The sequence below is a fragment of the Mauremys reevesii genome, linkage group 10 (assembly GCF_016161935.1).
Source record: "Mauremys reevesii isolate NIE-2019 linkage group 10, ASM1616193v1, whole genome shotgun sequence".
In the NCBI taxonomy this organism is placed as follows: domain Eukaryota; kingdom Metazoa; phylum Chordata; order Testudines; family Geoemydidae; genus Mauremys; species Mauremys reevesii.
Genome location: NC_052632.1, coordinates 69,515,924 through 69,540,448, shown reverse-complemented (window position 1 = coordinate 69,540,448; position 24,525 = coordinate 69,515,924). Strand labels below are relative to the sequence as shown.

At 44.0% G+C, this 24,525-nt stretch overlaps 1 protein-coding gene across 1 annotated transcript in view; it reads right to left on the bottom strand.

Annotated features, from left to right (window-relative positions):
- The window catches only part of MOSMO (modulator of smoothened), a 53,857-nt gene extending 29,400 nt beyond the window's left edge, over positions 1 to 24,457 (bottom strand). Inside the window, exon 1 of the mRNA XM_039491035.1 lies at positions 24,150 to 24,457. Within this exon, the coding sequence (XP_039346969.1) occupies positions 24,150 to 24,255 (106 nt within the window). The 5' untranslated portion in view covers positions 24,256 to 24,457. The remainder of the gene's footprint in view (positions 1 to 24,149) is intronic.
- Between the last annotated feature and the right edge of the window lie 68 nt (positions 24,458 to 24,525).

The window sequence follows — 24,525 nt, the reverse complement described above, 5'->3', positions numbered from 1 at the left end:
GCAAAAACCATTTTCGCGGGTGGTTCTGGGTAAATGTCGTCAGTCATCCCTTCCTCCGGGAAAGCTACAGCAGACAATCATTTCAAGCCCGTTTTCCCTGGATTGCCCTGGCAGACGCCACAGCGTGGAAACCATGGAGCCTGTTTTGCCTTTTGTGCCTGTCACCGTATGTGTACTAGATGCCGCTGACAGAGGCGGTCCAGCAGCGCTACACAGCAGCATGCTTTTGCATGACAGCAGAGATGGTTACCAGCCATACTGTACCATCTACCATACCATAAATTGGTAATAAGATGGGCATGGTTACCAGTCCTTTTGCACTGCACCATTTGCTGCTGTCATAAGTGCCCCTGGCTGCTCTTAGCCAGGGGCGCAAAAGCCAAAATTGGGAATGACTCCCTGAGTCAATCCCTCCTTTTTGGTATCTAAAAATAGAATCAGTCCTGCCTAGAATATGGGCAAGTGTACTAGAGAACCACTGTATCAGAGAACCAGAGAGCACAGCTGCTCTGTGTCAGATCCTGCATAGATTATGAGCTGTATGCTATTCACAGGGGGTGCTCCTGCAACAACCCCACCTGTTCATTCCATTCTTCCCCCAGCCTTCCTGGGCTACCATAGCATTGTCCCCCCACTTGTGTGATGAAGTAATAAAGAATGCAGGAATAAGACACAGTGACTTGTTAGTGAGAAATGAGTGGAAGGCAGCCTCCAGTTGCTATGATAGTCCAGATAGGACATTAAGGAGTGTGGAGGAGAGGAGCCCAGCATCCTGCTGCTAGTCCAGGGGCAATTGAATCTTTTCTTTACACATGAAGGGTGGGGGCTGATGAAGCTCAGCCCCCTGTTGCTATGATGAAGATGGTTACCAGCCATACTGCACCATCTACCATGAAAAATTAGGTTCACCTGACACTGGGGGACCTGACAGATGCTAGTCGGCATGGTTACCAGTCCTTTTGCACTGCCCCATGTGCCAATAGGCTGATGATGATGATGGATATCAGTCATATTGTACCGTCAGCCACCCATGGCGGGGGGGGGAGCAAGGATATTGGTGTTGAGTGCTGCAGCATCGCATCTATCTGCAGCATTCAGTAAAGATACGGTGACATGTAAAAGAGTCAACAGAGGATTGTTTTCCCTTTCACTTCTGGGGGGAGGGGGGGAGGGTGCGTAAATTGCCGAGCTATGCCCTGACCCACCACGGACACTGTGTTTGACCCTAGAAGCATTTGGAGCTCAGCCAAGAATGCAAATGCTTTTCAGAGACAGCAGGAACTGTGGGATACCTTGCGTCCTCAGTCCCCCCTCCCTCCATGAGCATCCATTTGATTCTTTGGCTTTCCGTTACGCTCGTCACGCAGCAGTGTGCTGAGTCTCTGTTATGCCGTCTGTCCGGAGATTTTTTAAAAATACTTTGGACCAGGCGTAACATTACAGTAATTCCCCTAATTAGATGCAGAAGTCTCCGAGTGAGATCACCCTGAGGATGGTCACTGAAGGAGATACAGAGCGCATGCTGCGTGAAAGCCAGCACAAACCAGGGCCCTATGCAGCCGTGCTCGGGGAGGCAATGCTCCCTGAGTACCTCATGAAAGCCTCGCGCGGAAAAGTGTGCTACCACGGAGCACCCAATAAGGCAGCTCTCCCCAGGAACCTCCTGCGGAGGCTTTTCGATTACCTCCAGGAGAGCTTCGTGGAGATCTCCCAGGAGGATTTCTGTTCTATCCCCATATATAGAGAGACCTCCTTTTCACATACTTCAGATTCCTGTTATATTAAGAATAAAAGTTTACATGGTTAAAGCACTTACCGACTGCTCCTTCCCCTGATTCAGGATCTGGGTTAATGGCCGGGGAGGGTTGGTAGGGGATCTCCGTGACGGTGATGAAGAGATCCTGGCTGTCGGGGAAACCAGCGTTGTAAGCGCTGTCGCCTGCCTCGTCCTCCACAAACCCTTCCTCATCTTCCCCGTCCACGAACATCGCCAAGGAACTGGCCGTCGACACTGTCCCATCGTCAGAGTCCATGGTCGCTGGTGGGGCAGTGGTGGCAGGCTCCATAGCGTCCGTTTGCCGCTTTGATTTTTTGGTAGCCTTGTCTGGGGTCCTTGATTTTCACGCGGCGCTGCGTTGCATCCCGGCTGTATTCTCTGTCTCTCATGGCTTTGGAGACCTTCTCGTAGGTCTTTGCATTCCGTTTTTTGGAGCGCAGCTCCGAAAGCACAGACTCCTCGCCCCACACACCGATCAGATCCAAGAGTTCCCGGTCAGTCTATGCTGGGTCCCTCTTTCTATTCAGAGATTACATGAACTCCTCTGCTGGAGAGCTCTGCATTGCTGCCGGTGCTGCTGAGCTCGCCCCGATGTCCAACCACGAAATGAGATTCTAACTGTCCAGACAGGAAAAGGAATTCAAATTTTCCCGGGACTTTTCCTGTGTGGCTGGTCAGAGCATCCAAGCTCGGACTGCTGTCCAGAGCGTCAGAGTGGTGCAGTGTGGGATAGCTCCCGGAGCTACTAAGTTCGATTTGCATCCACACTTAGCCTAATTCGACATAGCCATGTCTAATTTAGCGCTACTCCCCTCGTCGGGGTGGAGTACCGAATTCGAACTAAAGAGCCCTCTAGGTCGAATTAAATGGCTTCCTGGTGTGGACAGGTGCGCGGTTAATTAGAATTAACGCTGCTAAATTCGAATTAAAGTCCTAGTGTAGACCAGGCCTTAGAAATTAAACTTTTTGTTCCCAGCCTGCTCCTGGGTCAACTCCTCAAATGTGGTTAAAGATCTAGATAGAGTCACCTGATATCCAGATTTCACAATAAAATCTTTGACTTGTAAATGTTTAAAGTCAAGTGTGTCTAAACTCTACCCAACTCATAACTGGAAAGGAGTAAGGTCCAGACCCACTGTATAGCACTCTTTTTAATAGTGGTGGCCTGCAGAGGCAACAAGTTCCAACACTCTATGTTATCTGACCCATGTGAAGACCCCAAGAATCAAGATGGAGCACAGTGTGGACTGATGCTCTCTATTAAACGTTAAGGATAACCATAGGGCTTACTTTAGCCAACCTAGCCTTAAGCATGTCTGCTTGCTTCCCACCTGCAGTCATGCCTCTCATGGAGGCTTCCATCAGCCAGTCGATGGACAGATGAGGACTTCTGGTGGGGGATAAATAGGACTAATTCAGATTTTAGACTAGACTACAGTAGTTCTAATGTAACCCCCCCTTAGTACAGAATAAGCAGAAGCTGTTTTGAAAGAGTATATTTCAAAAGTTGTCCAAGGACTTTGGCAGCTATTTAGCGGGATACTTCCAATGCTATTTTTAAGGATTTTTCATGTGATATGCTGTTTCAAGTGGTGCAGCTGCAGCTATAAAAGGGTAAAATGAGGCATTTACTTCTCTAAGTATATCTTGGTGTACTTTGCCTTTTAATAAATGTACACACATGGAGCCATATTTAAGGCATGAGCTTCATATAAGCAGAACAACAAAATTCCATAGCCAGGAAGCTGCAGTTTGTGTGTCACTCTGGCCTTTCCCAAAACTCCATGGAATTTACATTACAGATTCACTGCTGCCATAGTCAGAGAGGGTGTTTCTGGACATGGGATTATCAAGCTCCATGCATTTTAGTGTATAATCCACCCAAGCTTCGAACCCTATAAACTCTGCCATGCAGGACATTATGCAAGCGCTTTTGAGAAGGCCAGAATAGAGTAAAACCCTGCTTTTGCAGTATTCCTTTTTTTTGCAGCATTTGTACCCATTTTGGAAGCCATATATGGGTGGGTGTAGCAAAGGGAAAGCAACCTGATGAGCAAATGGTAGAGAACGACACAAAACTAGAAAGGGAGGGAAACGAATTTTGGTTAAAGGTACTGGGACAGCCTCTTCTGCTTACAAAATACACCCCTGATTTTTTATATAGCTTCACAGGTTGCAGAATATTTGTATTTAAGGTCTTACCAAAAGATGCCTGTAAAGTAAAGTAAACTGCATGGTATTCTTCTGTGTCTCAGAAAGATCAGGATTTGAGTCTATGGTTAAAGGGAATCTAGTTATTCCAAATCTGATGCTTAGACCATTGAGTTATAGACCTAGCTTAAAAACATTTACGTAGCCATATGCAGTGCCATCAAGACATTTTCCAGAAAGACTCATATATACACATAATTAATGATTCACAAGGAAACCAGACAACCCCCTATTTTCTCACTTCATTGCTTCACTACATACAGCATGACAACAAAAACAAACCTGAATTATACCTACAAAATTACAGTGATAGATCGGTATAGGTTATTCTGCACAATTAAAGCACAATTTTATAACCTGCCAGTTCATGAAGTGTGTTAACACTAACTAATCACAGGAAAGCTTTAAAGTTCAACCTTATTGGCCTTGTCTACAGCAGGATTTTCAGACCTGTAATTCCCAACTGCTACAGCTCTACTCGTAGCTTAGGGGTCAGACTTGCTACACCATACTATCCCTACCCTACAACCTGGCAGTAAAAATGCACAAGCTCTGACTACATTAAAGTGCACCACAGTGCTACCAACTCCAAACTATACCAATGAAGTTGCACTTGGTAGTAGTTACGGGTCCAAATATCCTAGTATACATATAACCATTGAGGAGCCTGCGGGCAGAGTATGTGGGGGAGTATACATCAGTTCACACTTCTGTTGTTACTGCTTGAAGATTGTTCTCTGTATGGATGATGTAACAGGGCAAATGTTCTTTTTTGGGGAAGGCTTTGCAACAAGAAAGGTATAGAGGCTTTCAGTGCCTACAACTGAAAATTTGAGATGTATACACCACCACAGTGTAAGTCCAGCTTCTATCATTGATGGATCTACAGCTGTGGAGAATTAAGAATCTAATTTTTGCCTAAAAGGCATGTTAGAGTAAATATTTGTAATTAATACAGAGAGGTTCCCAACATAAAGATTCCTGACTCACTTCTCCCAAAGCAAGTGATTTTTCCCTGGCTCTGTCTACTGATAAAAGACATACGTAACCTGTTCTAGGCCTCCACTCCTAAATTGTTTCACAGTAGTTTAAAATAAGTTTCCTCAATATAACAATTCCTCCTCTTTCCATACATACATTCACTGTCACTTTATCCCTGTACACAACCCCACATCAGCATGCAAGACGTGTGGGAATTTCTCTTTAATTATTAAAATACTGTCTGATGAGGAGACTATGGATTTCAACCAAGAATAAAATTAATTGTCACAAGGCTTCATAGGTTTAGCCCTACAATAATTTACCTCTGAATAATTAGCACTATGGTCAGGGCCGCCCAGAGAATTCCGGGGGCCTGGGGTCTTCGGCGGCGGGGGGCCCCTTCCGTTCCGGGACCCGCCGCCGAAGTGCCCCGAAGACCCGCGGCGGGCCCCCCCCGCCGCCGCCGAATTACCGCAGAAGCGGGACCCGCCGCCAACGTGCAGCCCGGTCTTCGGCGGTAATTTGGCAGCGGGAGGTCCCCGCCGCGGGTCTTCGGGGCACTTCGGCGGCGGGTCCCGGAATGGAAGGGCCCGCCGCCGCCGAATTACCACCGAAGACCGGGCTGCACATCGGCGGCGGGTCCCGCTTCCGCGGTAATTCGCCGGCTGGGGGCGGAGCGGAAGGACCCCCCGCAGGCGAAGACCAGGAGCGAAGAAGCTCCTGCGCCCGGCCCCGCAAGAGTTTTCCAGGCCCCCTGGAGCGAGTGAAGGACCTCGCTCCAGGGCCCCCGAAAAAACACTAGGGGGGCCCCTGTTGGGCCCGGGGCCTGGGGCAAATTGCCCCTCTTGCCCCCCCCTCTGGGCGGCCCTGACTATGGTAAGGTAGAGGGAAGTAGCACACTGATTTAACAAACTGGCTAGAGTCATCTGGATGCAAACAACATTTCCAGTAAAGCACAAGGTAGTTTATTTGCTATTGTTTTTAAACAAGGATTTTCTTCACAGGTTAGGTCCGATGGGAGTAATTTAGTGTTTAAGCCTCTAAAGGACTTCACTTTTCTTATCCAAATATTCAAAAAGAAGCATGATAGATTTATTTTCTACTGCACAGATACTAAGCCTGTTGTTCAGTCTGCAGACTGAAAGGTGAACAAGTCCAGACTTGTTGAAATAAGATTTATGAATGCAGGAGGCTGAATTCAGATAGTGATAAATGTGTTGCAAAACAGAGGACTAACCATTTACTGCAAATGCTGAGGAAGTACAAGAGCTCAAAATGATTTTTATGTGAGTTTAGAATAATTACCTTTCCTGTCTTTAAGATGCAAACTCTATTTCTTTTTAGCATTCTGGTCTTTCCTCCTTAATTATCTGCCAGTTACTGTAACTATGGACCAAAAGCCTAGCAGTCAATATTGATCCACTCCCACCCTTACTTTAACACCAATAGGACAAAGCCGAAGGTCTGAGAAACCGTATGTTCCTATAAGAATATGCTATGGTCATAAAAGCAGAGATTTCTAATTGACTACAGTCTTCTGTTAACATGTCACGTTTACAGAGGGTTTGCCCATAATATTTTCCGTTCTGGAAGAACTCTTTAGAAAGTGTCCCTTCAAGTCCCAGTTCATGGAGCTCATTATGAGAAGCACTGAGATATCACATCTCATTCTACTGCTAAGACACAGTTTTTGAAGGAAGCTTTGCCAAAATAGTTTCAAATAAACTAGGCCAACACTCTACATTATGCATCGCATCAATTCCACTGATTAATATAGGTTTCAGAGTGGTAGCAGTGTTAGTCTGTATCAGCAAAAACAATGAAGAGTCTTTGTGGCACCTTAGAGACTAACAAATTTATTTGGGCATAAGCTTTCGTAGGCTAAAACTCAAAGTGGTTTTAGCCCACAAAAGCTTATGCTCAAATAAATTTGTTAGTCTCTAAGGTGCCACAAGGACTCCTCGTTGTTTTTGCTGATGAATATAGTTATACTATTTATCTTTCAATTTTATGTAAAAAACAATTAACTAGAATTAAAATTTAGGTGACCAAGAGTACATCTACACTGTAATTCAACATATGAAGCTGAGCTATGTCAGCCGACTTGGGCTCATGGGGCTATTTAATTGAGATGTAGGTGTTCAGGGTTGGGCCAGAGCCCAGGCTCTGGGACCCTGTGAGGGGAGAGGGTCTACATCTCAATTAAATAGCCCCATAGCCCCGTGAGCCTGAGTCAGCAGACACAGGCCAGTCACGGATGTTGAATTGCAGTGCAGACACACCCTAAGGGCCCAAGACTATAACTGATACACATAAGACTCCCACTGACAACATCGGGAGCTTGTAGTGCTTGATTTTATTTCTACTGTGTCTTAAGAGAAACTATAGGTGTCCATAAAATTAGGATACATAGAATGTAAACCAGCAAAGAAAGTGGAGCTAAGACTTTAGAAAGGCCAGATAACAAGATGTGCACTTAAGTCACAGAGTAAGAGAAAAAAATATAGTTTTAAAAATATTCAAAGAATTTTAAGAGAGATTCAGACAAGGCACAGACTTTAGGTTTGCTTGAAAAGTCATCTTTAAGAATAGAGTGCATCTTTTTAAGAATAACTTATGTTAAATCAATATTAAGCGCACACAGAGATTGATTGTGCTACGAAAGCCACCGTTTCTCCTCCACTCTGAATTCTGACTTTGGAGGTGAGGGAATAACCACTCTCCCACTGAAGCCAATTCACAGAGACTATCTTATCTCCCTTCTGTATAAAGACTATTCTTTCCCTTAATGACACAATGCCCCCTTCCTCCCACAGAGATGCTTAAAAACTCTTAACACCCTGTGTCTGTGGTATCAGAATAGGCCATCTTAGGACACTCAGAATAGGACACTATGTCACTAGTTCAAACTCAGTCCACAAAGGTAGTGACCAAAAGTTGTTACTCAGAGGGGAGGGATAGCTCAGTGGTTTGAGCATTGGCCTGCTAAACCCAGGGTTGTGAGTTCAATCCTTGAGGGGGCCTCTTAGGGATCTGAGGCAAAAAAAAATTGGTCCTGCTAACGAAGGCAGGGGGCTGGACTCGATGACCTTTCAAGGTCCCTTCCAGTTCTAGGAGATTGGTATATCTCCAATTAAAAAAAAAAAAAGATTACTATTCAGTAGTCAATAATGAAGCAAGTTGTCTGGATGGACCACCATCTCAGAGTCCACATCACAAAAACAATCACAGTGGCATTGACTGGATCCTTCTTGGCACTCTGAGGAGATGTATCAAGAACTGATGAGTCCTGAAACTGAACTATTCTAAGTCAGCCTCCAAGTTAGGGTTGATGCATCTTAGCAGAGCAAGGCAGAAAAGCTTGCCCTGCTGCTGCTCTCTATACTGTGACTATGAAAACAACTTAGGTCTTAAGAGTTCTTGATGCAGGACCTTGTATCAGTGCTCAATTCAGACCAAAAAAACAAACCACACTAAAAAGTGAGAAAGATAAATGATCATTGCAGCAGAGACACTAGGACCAGCTTTAAACTCCTCCTCTACAAGTAACAGACATTTAAATGCATGAGCCCCACATAAAATATTTTTTAATTGAACTCAGCTTAAAAATAAGAGGACATGATCCAGTTAAGGCTAGTCTATTTTCTAATTCCAACATTCTGGGTTTCCAGTACCACACAGGTATTGGAGTTTATTTATGTATTTTTAGACAAGATGGACCACCACATGTTGAGAAACTTATCCTCAGGCAACAACACAGAAATAGCTCTCCCAAGAACAAAACAAAGACTCTTCTGTGCTCTTACATACCAGAGCCAAGAAATCAGCCCATGCTAACAGTAATCTTTCCTAGTTTATAGCACAGCGTTTTTTAAAACGTGCGTAATCAGGATCTCTAAAAATTCACATCCTTCTGGTGGTTTATTTTGACATTATAAGCATTGCCACAATAAGATGATGTCAATGAGAACTAGAACCTTTAGAAATTTTAAAGTGTGACTAGGCTGAAAGAACAAGAACTTTCTTCTTGCACATTTAACATAAAATTTGGTAAAACACCCAAACCCATGTACCTTGAAAACTGACAGCTTGATTGCAAAGTGCCTAAATGCAACTACATCGATATATTTACTACACCAGTATCCAATATTTAGAGTGATTTTTCTAATCAACTGCAGCAGTTTTGTTCCTCACTTTTGGAACGGAAGCCAGAAGCTATGATACTACAGCTGTTCTGCCATTTAACTTCTGACGAGTTATATTTGGCTTCAGATAGGAATGTAAAATGACACTCCTCAAAAGATCAGATATTAACGTACCACCGGGGGCTTCTCAGAAAGAATGATGATGAAGTCCTGTTAATTATTTCAGTCTCACTACTACTAAGTTACTGTTCAAATCTGTTCAATTTTCACATCAGACAATGACATGATATGACCTACGTCATAGTCTAGTCACATGGTAGCACAACACTCCAATATATAGCATGAACAAAGTTCAGATCAGCCAAAAGAGGCAGAGCACTATCGGGGTCCAGACTGAGGATGGGATGACCTCACATACAAGGAATGCTGTCTTAGGCCTGGTCTACAAAATTTTTTTTAAATTTTTTTATAAACAAAACCAACGCAATACCAAACCACTAGCCACACTAGGAGGCACTTATTATTTTTTTTGGCTCTTTTTAAATGGTTTCTGTACTCTGCCCGAGGAGAGAGAGTAGCGCACATATATTAACATTAATATATAGGGATAGTGGCCGCAATCGACGGGTATTGGCGGCTCGGTATCCACAGTGCACCACCACTGCGCTCTCAGACAGCATTCTCAAATCGGATGCACTGCCAGAGAGAAAAGAAAAGCCCGCGAACTTTGAAATTCATTTCTGTTTGCAGCGTGGAGATCTCATCATCACAGGTGACCACGCACAGCTCATCAGCACAGTTAACAATGCAGTCTCCTGAGAATCGAAAAAGAGCCCCAGCATGGACCGCTCTGGCCTACTCCTGGATTAATGACTAGGTTTCAGAAAGTGCTGATTCTAGCTGATTTTCCATATCATCTGAAAATATCACTTGCATAGACTACTCAATTTCTCCCCTTTGTTTTAACTTGGTAACTGTACAAGGAACTTGCATGAAAAATTTAATAAGATGAAGTACACTACTGTATGGGCACCATCTTCAGCTCAGTCAAAAATCCAAGGAAATATCAGTTTAATATCAGTTATGCTTTCTTTTGGGGAGAAAGACAACTAAATCCCACCCACTCAGGGACATGGACTTTATTAAGTAACATCAACTACTGTAATCCTGCTTTAAAATTGTCCTTTCTGTTGGCTTATTTATTTATTTATTTTTTAAAGAACAAATATACTCTAGAAATATGAAGAGGCATTACATTGGTTTCTCATAATCACATTGGCTGGGAACGGCGAACTGTGGCCATAGGGAGCTGAGGGGCTCCATGCCTGTGAACGCTCCAGGTAAACAAAATGACAATGTATTAGATATTCAATTCAATGATTCCACAGAGTTTAAAATCATCAAATTTTGGTGTAGACCCGTTTATAAGCCAACCCCTGCTCTTTGAGGCGTCACTTTTTTACCAAAAATATTTGGTTTCTGAACAAGTATCTTATCTTCCATCTTAATGGAATGGGACTCACTGAAACCTAAAGACAATCAGTGTCATATTGAAGACTCAAAATGTGGGGACAGCATAAAATAAAGTATCAGTTTAAGGACCCCTCCCCAGAATTTAGGCCCAGCTTGGCATGGAGTACAGTGGACCTTGGTTATAAGTAAATACTACATAAGGTTAAAAAAATATATAAAGAAACATCAGACGACATTCAATAGGAGAACATTCCTGATCCTTTAAGGCATCAAGCCTCTGCCAATTAAAGAAAGTGTCTGAGGTCATATGGCTTCCCCTATTTCAGAACAATCAAGGTAAGAGTTCAAGTTGAATACAACAGCCAACAGCAATAAAAACCAAGAGTCGATGAACAGCTGTGTACAACCTGTTTATAGCAATTAATGATACATGTTGAAGTAGTTCAATGCTGGCTGTCATCTATTTTACAAAATGTGAAACTATACCACTAGGAGAGCATATTCTTCCTTGGACACATACCTAATTCCTATAGATGTTATTGGCTGTATCTCACCCTGAGGACAGACAATATATTAGTATAATTTCCCACTTGATTTTTAAAAGGGAACTGGCCATAATATATAAAAGGTTGTTGAAAGTTTCCCATGGAAGTTTAAAACTTCAGATGTTTTGCAACTGGTTCGCTGTACTGCAGCAGTAATCTTCACATCAAGGCATTTAATCACTGCTCCTCTGCCCACAAAGGTGAACCTTAAGGACAAAGGAGAGGAGCAAGTGAGGGAGCAAATTTAAGGGTGGTCTCACTCTCACAGCATATTGTTATCCTTTTCTCCAGGGTAAGTCCTTGTTTTCAGAAGCCTACCAACAGATGCTGCCTTCAAGGGAAACTCACTCTCTGTCCTCCTTCCCCTTCCCAAAACAGTCACATGCAAAAAGTGGAAGGAAGAATCTGCAGGCTTTTAAAAAAAGGCCTATGCATACTCTGAAAATGACTTCTCAAGAACAGTTAAACATGGACTTTACCAAGTTTAAAGCACAATTTCAACCTGGCTATAACACTTTGGTCCTATCTGCACAGGGAGGATCATGCTTACAAGTTTTTTTCCTCCTGCTGCTGATAGCTCATCTCAATTGCTTAGACTTTTCCTGTTGGTATGCATACTTCCACCTTTTCATGTTCTCTGTATGTATAAATATCTCCTGTCTGTGTGTTCCATTCTATGCATCCGAAAAGTGAGCTGTAGCTCACGAAAGCTCATGCTAAAATAAATTTGTTAGTCTTTAAGGTGCCACAAGTACTCCTGTTCTTTTTGCGGATACAGACTAACACGGCTGCTACTCTGAAACATGCTTACAAGCTGTTGGTTTACACTGAGCAAAACTATTAACCTGTATCAGAAACTCAGGCCTATTTCAGAGTGAAAATGGGGCCTTTTTGAGTAAAGAGAGAGTACTTTTATTATCAAAACTGAATAAGAGGGGTAAAAAAACTGCACACACAAAAAAAGTGAATTTCACCCAGCTATATTTCAAAGTAAGGTAACTAGTACAATTCAATGGACTTAGAAAGTCTACTTTTTAAAAACAGAACCATTTCCTTTTGCAGCTTTTTTATTCTTTTAATTTTTAGTCAAAAGACGACTTTCATAATACTTTAAAGACCTATGGTATTAATATTTTTCTTGGACCTGCATATTCCTTGGTTCTGTCTGCACTATAACTTTTTAATAATTTAACTACTGTATTACCCTATGCCATGGGAAGCCATTATGCTTTGTCTGAATAACTGAACAGTAGGCACTTACAGATGGCACCTAGGAAGGAAAGGTTATTTCCAGGGGGAAACCAAAACTCTGCACTGAAAGTCAATGGAAATTGTACTTCTCAATCCCTTGGCGCTTTTGAAAGTCTCCTCTGTATCGCAAGTTTGCATATGGAAGTCTCTGTTTACCATCACGATACTAACAGCACACGCCCATGCATCTCACCATGGCCTGAGAAGACAGACTCAGGTTACATCAGGGGTTCTCAACCTTTTTCTTTCTGAGGCTCCCCAACGTGCTATAAAAATTCCCCGGCCTGTCTGTGCCACAGCAACTATTTTTCTGCATATAAAAGCCAGGGCCAGCGTTAGGGAATAGCAAGCATGGCAATTGCCCAGGGTCCCATGCCACAGGGGGCCCTGTGAAGCTAAGTTGCTCAGCCTTTGGCTTCAGCCCCAGGAGGTGGGACTATGCTTTTCTGCTCTGGGCCCCAGCAAGTCTAATGCCAGCCCTGCTTGGTGGCCTTCCTGAAACCTCCTCATGGCCCCCTAGTGGGCCTCAGACCCCTGGTTAAGAACCACTGCTCTAGATACTACCAACAAGTGTCAACTGGAAGAAGGTTGTTTATGATGTGGACATTTTCCACTAAGAACTACACAGATACCACCAATTCATTTCACAGATACCACTATGCAGCTGTCAGATGGTAATCCACTGATAGTTTAGAATGAGTGCAAATCAGTGAACTCCTAGTGCCATTACTGACGTTCAAAAACCAGGATTCCCAGCCTCTTGGCAGTGGAGTACTTGGGAAAGAGGATGCCTGCCTCTTTTTCTGTCTGAGAGCTGCAGGGTCATTGCTGGCTGCATGATGGCTCTCCTCCTTTTCCTCTGCATTTCCCTCCCTCCTCTCCCCTAAATGGAACTACACAATACTCTTCACAGCATCTACAAGAGAAAGAGAAAAGTGCTGCGTGTAGGATATTTACCATATTTCCCAAAGAGATAATTGGACACCCCCAGCTGCTTGCCAGAGGCTCCCCCCCCACCCCCCACATGCTGTTGCCGGGTCGCTGGAACTCTGTGGGGGTCCCTCATGCTGGAAAGCTGCTCGCTCCCACACAGCCCTGCTTCCCCCCTGCAGGGAGCCGGCATCTCCACTTGCCCCCTCTCGGCCGTACCCCACTTTTTTTTTTTTTTTAAACACAAAAGTGGGCATTTGTCCTGTTTGCTCTTGCCAACTGATCATGTCAGCAAGAGCAAACATGACAAATGCCTCCTTTTGGAAAAAAGTCGGGAGGGTCAGGACAGGGCTTAAAAAAAGGCCAAAACAGGACATATGGTCACCCTCGCTGTGTGCCACCATTATGGGCAGGGATTGTTCAGCAACAGCAAGTGGAGCAGCACTGTATGGAGGGTAAACAAGGCAAGAAAGCTTGGGGAGGGAGAACAGAGTGATTGAGAAGGAGAGGGAAACATTGTAAGAAGAAAACTATGAAACAAAATAGGAAGAGAAGTAGCGCGTCATCTTCATGATGTGCATCACAAAGCTAGACTGCTTGTATTTGCTGACTATAAACATGGTCGTTCGTACCTTTTGGCTGTCAGTGACTAATGGTAATATTATTAACTAAAACTATTTGAAACACCGAGCACTAGGACAGCCCAGCATTGCTAATGCAGCATTCATGCATCTGCAGGAAAAGATGTTGGTACTGGGGTTCAAGCCCTAAAGTGAGCACTATTCAACTGGACTAATATTTAAAATGTAAATGATTATAAATCATTTACGCTAAGAGGCTGTCATCAAGAAAAGATTCGGTGTAAAGAGAAGTGGGGAAGTGTATCGAGACCTCTTTTCTTTCTCACAGAAATTGCATAGTACTTTTTATTTTTCTCTAAATACTTGCCTAACTCATCATACACAAAGCTTTGCCTGTCCAACCTCTGCGTTCATATTCCTTCTCCCAAAAGCATGTATTCATGGTGTGAGGTTATACCCCATAATCTTCATAGAAATATTGTTAGGATATGAATATGGCATAACAGATATATTTTATGCAAGATGGGTCATGTGAGATATAATTGGAAAGGTTATGATTTACTAAATGCATAATTTCTGTATCTAAAGTTAGGAATATTGACTATGTAACAATTACAACTGTGCGTGTACTTGGGAAACACCTACCAGACTGCAGACCATCAGCCTTGATGGGCCATTAGGAAGAAACATAAGACTTTGAAGATACTAATCTCTCTCCTTCCTGAGAAACGTCCTGGGATGTTGCTTTGACACTGCTGATAGTAAAGCATCCTAGCTGTCTGGCACATATTAAGCAAAATCTTCACTTTTAATAACTATATACCTAAATGAATCACATGTTAGAATTAGAAAGGCTCTAATCCGTACCATATTGTATCAATAGTAGCTAGATTCTTCTAAAGTGAAAAATCCAGTTATTTGACTGGTGAACAGCGAAAGACCAGTAGAATCACAAAGTTAAAATGCTAGCAAGATATGTTTTCCACTATGCGTAGCGTACACATAAAGCAGATTCAGAATTCAACATATTTTGAGGGGAGTGGGAATTGAAAGAAAAGACAAGCAGCTTCCCCAGATACTGTATGTAACTCAATTTTAGCTGTGTTGTGACCGGATAAAATTTTCAAAAATACCTAATTCACCAGAGCTTAATGCTTTTGGAAATGTTACTGTTTGTGAGTAAGCTGAATACTGAAGGAAGAAACACGGACTAGATACAAAGTAAAAAAGGCAATTAAAACACTTAGTTGGGAGAAGGTCATCCAGCCTTCCTGTAATTTTTATTACAATTTTACTCCCAAAAAGTAAGGTAAATAAAGCTAGTACTTCATGGCACTGTTGGTGTCATTAGGCATAACCCTAGGTAACTCAGGAGGGTGGAAAACCACAGTGTTAATGAAGCCTTTCTGTACCAGGCCTGAATGAATCAGGGTTGATGTTAAGCTTGTCCAAACCGTTTCCATGTTGGACTCTGATTGACCTTGCGAGTCAGAATTAAGAATGGAATGTGTAACTGCTCCTTATCAGTGCAACACTGGCACCAGGAGATAATAAAAGGGGGGGGCAAAGTAATAAATCCGAAAGTAAACCAAGCTGACAGCCTTGAAAAGTTACTAACGAGATACATTGTTTGCTGTCAAGGATGATTTAACCTGTTTAATGTAATCACTAGCTATACAATGTGTCTACTATATGGGAGGGGACTAAAGGGTAGAAGGGGGGGTAGGTAGTAGGGGTAATAGAGATGCCTAGCTGAAGTCATGTATAAGAAGAGACACACAGCTTATGTCTGTGTGCAGGATTTGAGATTGCTATGTCTCCCTTGCACCTTATTTGGGCTCAAATAAACTTTTTCTGCATTCTCCACCTTGGTGTGTTTATTGGGAGCGAAGCACACCGGGCAACGAACCACTGTTGCTGCCTCAAGCATTCTGTGCTGGCAACAGCACTTTAAAAATAATGCTGGAGTATCAACTCAAGTTACTGGCTTCCAGATCTGTGCTTAATGAAAAATGATGGCCTGATGTCAGATTCTATAAAACCAACTAGAGTTTGAATAATTTAACAAAGATGCTGGAAATACAGGAATAACATTTTGCACCCTTGTGTGCCAGAAATAAATATTGCTACTTTAAAAAACGTGAATTAATACTGTCTCCACTAAAGGGCAAACAGAAAAGGATGATCAGAGCTCTCATACATCTTCTAGCTATGTCAAAAAACTAGGCCGAAACAGGTATTTCCCTTAAGGAGAGTCTGCCTATGTAGACAACAGTCCTTCCTATATGCCCAAACACCAGAAATTCAAACAAGCAAATAATTAATGCTTTCCATCACATCTATGCCTTACTATTATGATGATGATGACGACTACTACTATAGTGCCCTAAAACAGAGGTGGGAGATCACTGTGCAGCTTCCCCCCCAAAAAGACTCAGCGGTGACCTGCACCCAATCCTGACATGGGTACAGGTGGGGCGGGGCGACTGGATGCACAGAGGCTTGTTGGGGGGTTCTGGGTGCAATGGTGATGGGATTCTGCAGGGGGGTCCAGGTGAAGGTGGTTGTGGCTCAGCAGGGGTGTTTGTGTCTGGGTGTGGAGGAGATAGAGCTCAGCAGGGTGTGTGTGCCGGAGTTTGGGGGTCTCAGTGGTGGGGTCCAGATGCTGGGGGAGTAGGGCTCAGTATGGTGGATATCTGGGTGCAGGTGGCTCATCAGGGTGGTCCAGGTGCAGGGGGAGTGAGGCTTGTCAGGGGAGGGGGGTCTGAGTGCAGGGGGGAGGGGAAGGCTCGGCTCATCAGGATGCTCTGGGTATGAGGGGGGTCTGGATGCACGGGGATTGGGCAGGTGGAGGAGCAGCTCCCTGTACAACGATCCTTCCCTCTGCAGCTGAGGAGTGATGGGTGCAGGAAGCAGGGGGGGCAGAGGAGGGGAGTCTGCAGATCTTCCTACATCTGGGGGAGAAATCTGGGGGTGGGTCTGACATAGCCCCGGATGCTGTGCAGGGGAAAAAGAAGTCCTGTCCTCCCCAGCCCAGCCGGGACTAGCAGCTTAGCCCGGCATAGGGTAGGAGCCACCAGCTGGGTCTTCCCCAGTCCCGCCACCTGCCCCACAGTGATTTACCTCTCTGCTGGCTGCCCTGGGCACTTGAAACATACTGCTGAGGAGGGTCGCATGACCGCTCTTGTGGTTTCCCTTTACTTCCAAATGTCAGAAAGTCATTTTTCTGTGGGAAAGTAAAGAAGTTTGCAGGGGGACATAAATTCTGCACATGCGCAGTGGTGCAAAATTCCTTCAGGTGTAATTATAGTGCTTAAAGAGTACTAAGTGCAGTACTAAGCCCAAGAAATCCTTGATATAATGGACACCTTAGTTCTTTTCCTAATAAGAACGTTTCATAGATTTGTATCAACATGAAAAACAACATATTGTTACAACATAAAACTTTATTTTTAAAATATTTTTTGTACTAAAAAATAAAAAACATTCCAAAATAAGCATTTCATCTAAACTGATAGCTTAAGGGAAAAAAGAACTAACAGCTTTCTTTTAAGATTGTATCTACTCAGCAGCTTCTTTGGCACCACCAGACAAAAGAAATCTCAGTCTGTCAAAACATTACCTGAATGGTCTAGTGTGTTAGAAAAATCCATGCACTCCCAAGGTTTGCCAAGCTTTAGCTTAATGAAGACTGTTTTACTTGCACCTCTAAAGGAGATTTAGAATGGAAATGGCATCTGATCCTTAGGTAATAAACAGTGATATAATTACTATTTAATGACTGCCCAGCAGAACAGTTCAAGTACTAATTTTTACATTATATAGAGATGTGATAAACCTTGTTTCTTTAACAAGAACTTTAGTGTACTGTATGCAGCACCTTTATATCCACATGATCTTTGCTCATTTGTGTTTCCATAAGAGTTTGGAAGCAGTGTCTGTTATCCTGTTTCCACACAAGCAGAGAAAGTAAAAACATTTTTAGGTCCTACAGAAAGTGATGAGGTGACAATTTGAGGGAATCTGTGTATGTGCAATTAAGGAATTTGTTTGATATTATGAACTCTGTATACTTAAGCCATTTACCATATTCTTAACTCATGTTCCCTGTCCAAAGTCGGTCTTTGAAAGATACAGTAACTAAAGGCCTCCTACTACTGAACAGACCTGCCCCAGAGAAAATTAGATGGCTAAAGTCTGGTGGAAGCCAGTTTTCTCCAGATTCCATGACGTGGGCTGGGGTTTGTAGCAGCAAAATTTCTATAGGAGCAGAACAAAGGAAGTAGGGGTTAGTAGCAGGACTAAGGGGTCATTTACATGCAAGTTACTGCACAAGCCAAGGTGTGAATCTTCAGAACACCAGATTCTTACCCAGTAATTTGCCATGAAATTGCTACAGCGCAGTGAAAGTCCCAGAGCATGGCTTAGCATATTATGCTCTGAAGTAGCAGTACACTAAGGCCTAGGCTACACTTGCAAATTTGCAGCACTGCAGCAGGGTGTGAAAACACACCCTCTCCAGTGCTGCAAATTGTGGCGCTGCAAAGCGCCAGTGTGGTCAAAGCCCCAGTGCTGGGAGCGCGGCTCCCAGCGCTGTACGTTATTCCCCACAGGGAGGTGGAGTACGGACAGCGCTGGCGCTTTGACTACACTTAGCGCTTCGTGCAAGTGTAGCCAAAGCCTAAGCCACACGCCACCGCAGTCGTGTCTATACAGTGAGTTACTGTACAGCAAGCTGGTGTGCTGTAGCATCACACTCTGGCTTGCTGCGCAGCAACTCAACATGCAGACAAACCCTTATAAACTCAAGGAACTCACAGACAGGAAGAGGAAGAAGGAGAGAGGGGCAGGCTTTCATAGCAGGGGAGCCTGTTTAACTGTGAAAGCAGCAGAGCAAGAAGGTAACTGGGGGATTAGGAGGAGAAGCCATGTGCAGGAGGGGGCTGTTCCTAGACTCCTTAGAGCAGTGGTTCTCAACCTTTCCAAACTATTGTACCCCTCTCAGGAGGCTGATTTGTCTTGCATACTCCCAAGTTTCACCTCACTTAAAAACTACTTGCTTACAAAATCAGACATAAAAATTCAAGTGTCACCGCACATGATTACTGAAAAATTATAATTTTACCATATTACAAAATAAAGCAATTGGAATATAAATATTGTATTTACATTTCAGTGTATAGCATATAGAGCAATATAAAAAAGTAATTTATGAACTTTTAGTTTGTACTGATTTTGTTAGTGCTTTTTATGTAGACTGTGATAAAACTAGGCAAATATCTAGATGAGTTGATGTATCCCCTGGAAGATCTCTGCATACCCCCAGTGGTATGCATACCCCTGGTTGAGAACCATTGCCTTAGACGAATCTGATCGGAGTCCAAAGAACACCTAAAAGCAGAGAGAAAGCTAAGACAAGCAAATGCATATAGATGTTTTATTGTTTTGCCTAGATCTGTATATCTTTTGTGCTATCTAAAGTAGTATGATTGGGTTTTGGGATCCCTTACAAAGTCTGTGTCTGTTTCCCATCCACCCTGCCCCCTACTACCATGTGTCCCTGAAGAGCACCCACAAGGTTGGAGCTCTGGGAAAGGGTATGCTTAAGCTACTTGGGAGCACTAGTCCTGGAGGCCTAAGCCAGCTGGGTCTTGGGGCACCATCTCCATGAAGAGGTAACAGACAGAGGACACAGCTTACACAAATTTGGCAGCATGCAGCAGCGCTGCAAAGCAGCACTGCCACACCTCTGCTGCCGCTGCGCGCCGCGCCAGCCGCGAGTGTAGCGCGCAGCGCGCGCGCCCAGCCCCAGCTCCCCCGCCCATTCCACAGGGTGGAGGGGGAGGGGGGAGAGGGGGAGAGTTTTCAGCTGGCGGCGCTGCGCGCTTGCTGCGCTTAAGCGCTGGCAGCAGCGGCTTGAAGTAAGTGTAGCCATAGCCAGAGCCTGTGTCAAGAAAGTGTGTCAGAGAAGCAAAAGAAAAAGACAGGGCTGCAGTCTACTCAGATCAAGGAAAGCTTAAGAGCACATGAGTCCAGTGTGATAGGAAACAAACAAAAGCCTATTGAGCCCTTCCAGGTCTGTGTGATAGGATTTTTTTTGTAAATCACTGCTCATGTTATTCCATCTACATATTTTAAACATACTCAACTTTATTAGATTTAAAAATCCCTGCACAACAGCTCACTACCTAGAGTCCCACGTAGTAGCAGAGTTATAACAGAGGAGTACTGACCCGCAGACAAGGCATAAGGGAGATAATCACAACTAGCTATAGGAAAAGTGCTGTAGTCAGCTAGGAGGTCCTTGCATGCTTAACTCTGGAAGGGGGAAATGGGCTACTCTTCTCAGTGCCATTAACAAGGGGCAAAAGAGTTCCCATAACAATAGACGGCCACCTAAAAAGCCACACAAGCTCCCATATTGAATGACTGGGCACTCCTATGGCTAAACATTAATCAACCCCTAATAGCTGACTTGTTTCCAATTGCCTTCCTACACCGAAATTAGAAACCTATGAACCACCACTGGTCATGAATAGTCTACATTTCAATGAGTTTATTTAAACCCTCTAGCAGGGCCTAAACATCAAGCAGTGAAGATGTGAAACTTGTGTGGGGGCAGGGGAAAATCAAAAGAGAATCTCAGCACAAACTTATAACACAGATGCTAATATAACCTATTCTAAATCCTCTTTTCTTCTAAAAACTGCTGTCCAGCTATCGCTGCACTATGCATTATGCACAGCAACATCTCTGAACCAGCAGCCACTGCGATCATAGATAGGATGGCAAAGGCAGCAAAGTCCAGAACAGAAGCATTAAATCAGAACATTAATTTAAACAGTTATAAATCACCAGGACCAGATAGCATTCAGCCAAGAGTTTTGAAGGAACTCAAATATGCAACTACTAACTGTGGTATACAATCTATCACTTAAATCAGTATCTGTACCAGATGACTGGTGGATAGCTAATGTGACACTAATTTTTTTAAAAAGGCTACAGAGGCAATCTTGACAATTACAGGCCAGTAAGCCTGACTTCAGTACTAGACAAATTGGTTGAAACTGTAGCTGAACACAATAAGTTGGGAAGAATCAACACAGCTTTTGTAAAGGGAAATCATGCCTCACCAATGTATCAGAATTATTTGAAGGTGTCAACAAACATGTGGACAGAGGTGATCCAGTGGACATAGTGTATTTGGTCTTTCAGAAAGTCTTTGACAAGGTTTCTCACCAAAGGCTCTTAAGCAAAGTAAGGACCTTATCCCATGACTGCTCTCACGGATCAGTAACTAGTGAAAAGATACAATAGCTAGGAATAAGTGGCCAGTTTTTACAGTGGATAGAGATAAATAGCAGAATCCCCCAAGAATCTGTACTGGGACCAGAGCTGATCAAAGTTATCCATAAATGATCTGGAAAAAAAGGGTAAACAGTGAGGTGGCAAAGTTTTCAGACAATACAAAATTACTCAGGGTAGTTAAGTCCAAAGCAGACTTCAAAGAGTTGCAAAGGGATCTCACAAAACTATGTGACTGGGCAAGAAAATGGCAGATGAAATTCATCATTGATAATTGCAAAGTAATGCACATTGGAAAACATAATCCTAATTATACATACAAAATGATGGTGTCTACATTAACTGTTACCACTCAAGAAAGAGATCTTGGCGTCATCATGGATAGTTCTCTGAAAACATCTGATAAATGTGCAGAAGTCAAAAAAGCTAGCAGAATGTTAGGAACCATTAGGAACAGGATAGATAATAAGACAGAGAATATCATAATGCCTTTATATAAATCCACGATACACTCATAGCTTGACTACTGCATGCAGTTCTGGTTGCCCAATTAAAAAAAAAAGATATATTAGAATGGGAAAAAGCACAGAGAAGTGCAACAAAAATGATTAAGGGTTGGGAACAGCTTCCACATAAAGAGAGATTAAAAAAACTGGGACTGTTCAGCTTGGAAAAGAGACAAATGATAAGGGATATGACAGAGGTCTATAAAATCATGAACAGCATGGAGAAAGTGAATAAGGAAGTGTTATTTACCCTTTCACATAAAACATGAACCAGGGGTCACCCAATTAAATTAATAAGCAGCAGGATTAAACCAAACATAAGGAAGTATTTCTTCACACAATGCACAGTCAACCTGTGGAACCTGTTGCCAGGGGATCTTGTGAAGGCCAAAAGTATAACTGGGTTCAAAATGAATTAGATAAGTTAATGGAGAACGGGTCCATCAATAGCTATTAGCCAAGATGATCAGGGATGCAACCCCATGCTGTGGGTGTCCCTAAATCTGTGACTGCTAGAAGCTGGTACTGGAGGACAGGGTATGAATCTCTCAATACATTGGCCTTTTCTGTTCACTCCCTCTGAAGCATCTGGCACAGGCCACTTTCGGAAGACAGAATACTGGGCTTGATGGACCACTGGTCAGAACCAGTATGGCCATTCTTATGTTCTTAACAATTCTATATCTTTCCTGTGGGAACAGCCAGGAGATTGGAACGTCAATGAGAGATCAGTTTAGGTTGCTTTGCCCATATTCAGCTGGTGGGGTCTAGCAAGAATAGCATTACAGCTTCCTTCCCTGACAAGGAGCTTCTAGGCTCATTTGGGTGCAAGATCAAAGAAAAATCCTTCTATAGTGTTCCTGCCCATTTCATCAGGGCAAACCCAGCCCCATCAAATAGCCAAGATGAATTGTAAATAAAACTATGTATTTATTTATAGACAAAAGCAATTGCAATATTTTAGCAAAATATTAACACTTGAAAAGTCCTCCTTTAAAGGGACAATGTCAAATATTACAAAACAAAATATAGGTTTAAGCCTAAAAGTAGATTAAAAAACATGATGCAAAGAACATTTTGAAATAGGGAGGAGGGAAAATGAGATCTAAAGCTCACTTCCAACATTAAAAATACAAACATAACAGCAGAGACCCAAAAAGTGAAACCACTTATAAACAGAAAAACTGACTCTTCTAAATTCACTGTCCAAGGTGACTAAAATTCAGTGTGGAAACAAGTAGTGGTCCTATCTGCCCATTTAGCTTGCAAGAGTTTCAATTTGGTTTATTTTGCTTTTGCTACACAGGTAGTATTAACGGATTTTTCAAAGAGTTTCTGTACCTGTGTACAGCTATACAGGAGAAGACAGATACCCAGAATATTCCAGTCAGAATGGGTTGACAGATCAGGCTCCATCTTGCCCCTTATCCCAGGGTTTTCTCAATGTGAACTTACTATTATTACTCCAGTCCAATTCAGCCAGGCTGGTATTCTCTGTGACTCCTCAACCTGGTCTTGACTCAGTCTGGGCTGGTGAGGCTGAACCATCTGCACTCTCTCTTATTATGGACTACCCAGGATTGATCCCACTGGAGAACTCATCAAGAGATAGTCCAGCACTGATCCAAACCAAACTGGCTTCTTATCCACATCTCTCACCATATTTAATCCAATATGGTTGCCTAGCTACGCACACAGATTTCCCCCAATACTGATCCAGTTCAAATTGGCCAGGCAGTGCCCTAGAATCTCTCACCTGCAGATTTTCCTCTCGCAGAATATCTCACCCAATCCATAGACTACTCCCATTGATTCAGACCCGTGCTGGCCAGACTCACCTGCCCCATGTCCCTCGAGCCCTTCTATAGATTTCCACCAGAATATATCCTGTCTCAACCAGCTAGAGTATCAACTTCTCAGCTCAGACTGTGCAGTACCCCTCAGGCCAATCCCCTCTCATCTCAGACTCCCCAAAGATTATCCAATCCAGGTTCCACCGATACGCAGAACTACCAGCCTCCTTCACCTGGGAACTCCTCACACATTCATTTAAGCAAGGTCCCCCCCACCCTCACCTTGACTGCTCCCTATGACTTAGTCCCCGTCCCTCAGCTTCCTCATCCGAAGGCTCCTGGTGTCAATTCGGGCTGTGACCGTCGCCCCCCAGCCATAGGCTCTGTGGTGCTGACCCACTCCCAGTGGCCCTGCGCCAGCTCCCGACGCGTGTTCCCAGTTCCACCCCAAGTCCCCCAGCCCCCTCACCCACAGACTCCCCAGTAAGGAGCGATCCAGCTTGCCCAGCCCCCTTCACCTGCTGCTGAGCCAGTCCGGGCCCCCTCACCACCCCCCGGAGCCCTGGTTTTGATCCACTCCGCCCCCGACCCCCGGCGGCTGCACCCTGACCCCTCGCTGTTGATCCGCTCCAGGCCCGCTCAGCCCCTCACCCGCGGACTCCCCGGTGTTGATCCAGTCCGGGTTCGCCAGGCTCGCGATGGCGAAGATGTCGGCGGCCAGAAAGAGGCATCCTGAGATGATGGTCAGTTTGTCCATCTCCTCCGGCTCCGGCGGCTCCCGTGTCCGGCCTCCGCCCGGCTCCCACACCGGGCCCGGGCCGGGGACTCCTCACAGCTACGGCTCCATGAGACCTCAACTCCCACCCTCCCTCCGGCAGCACTACCAAGAACGGGGACCCCCCCTTTCCCGACAACACCGGAAGTGAACCCGGGGGTGGACAAAGTGCTCCGGAAGTGAAACCCACTCTCCTTCACATTTTCCCCAGACGGGGCAGGGCTTCCATGAGGGGGCGGAGCCTCCACGGAG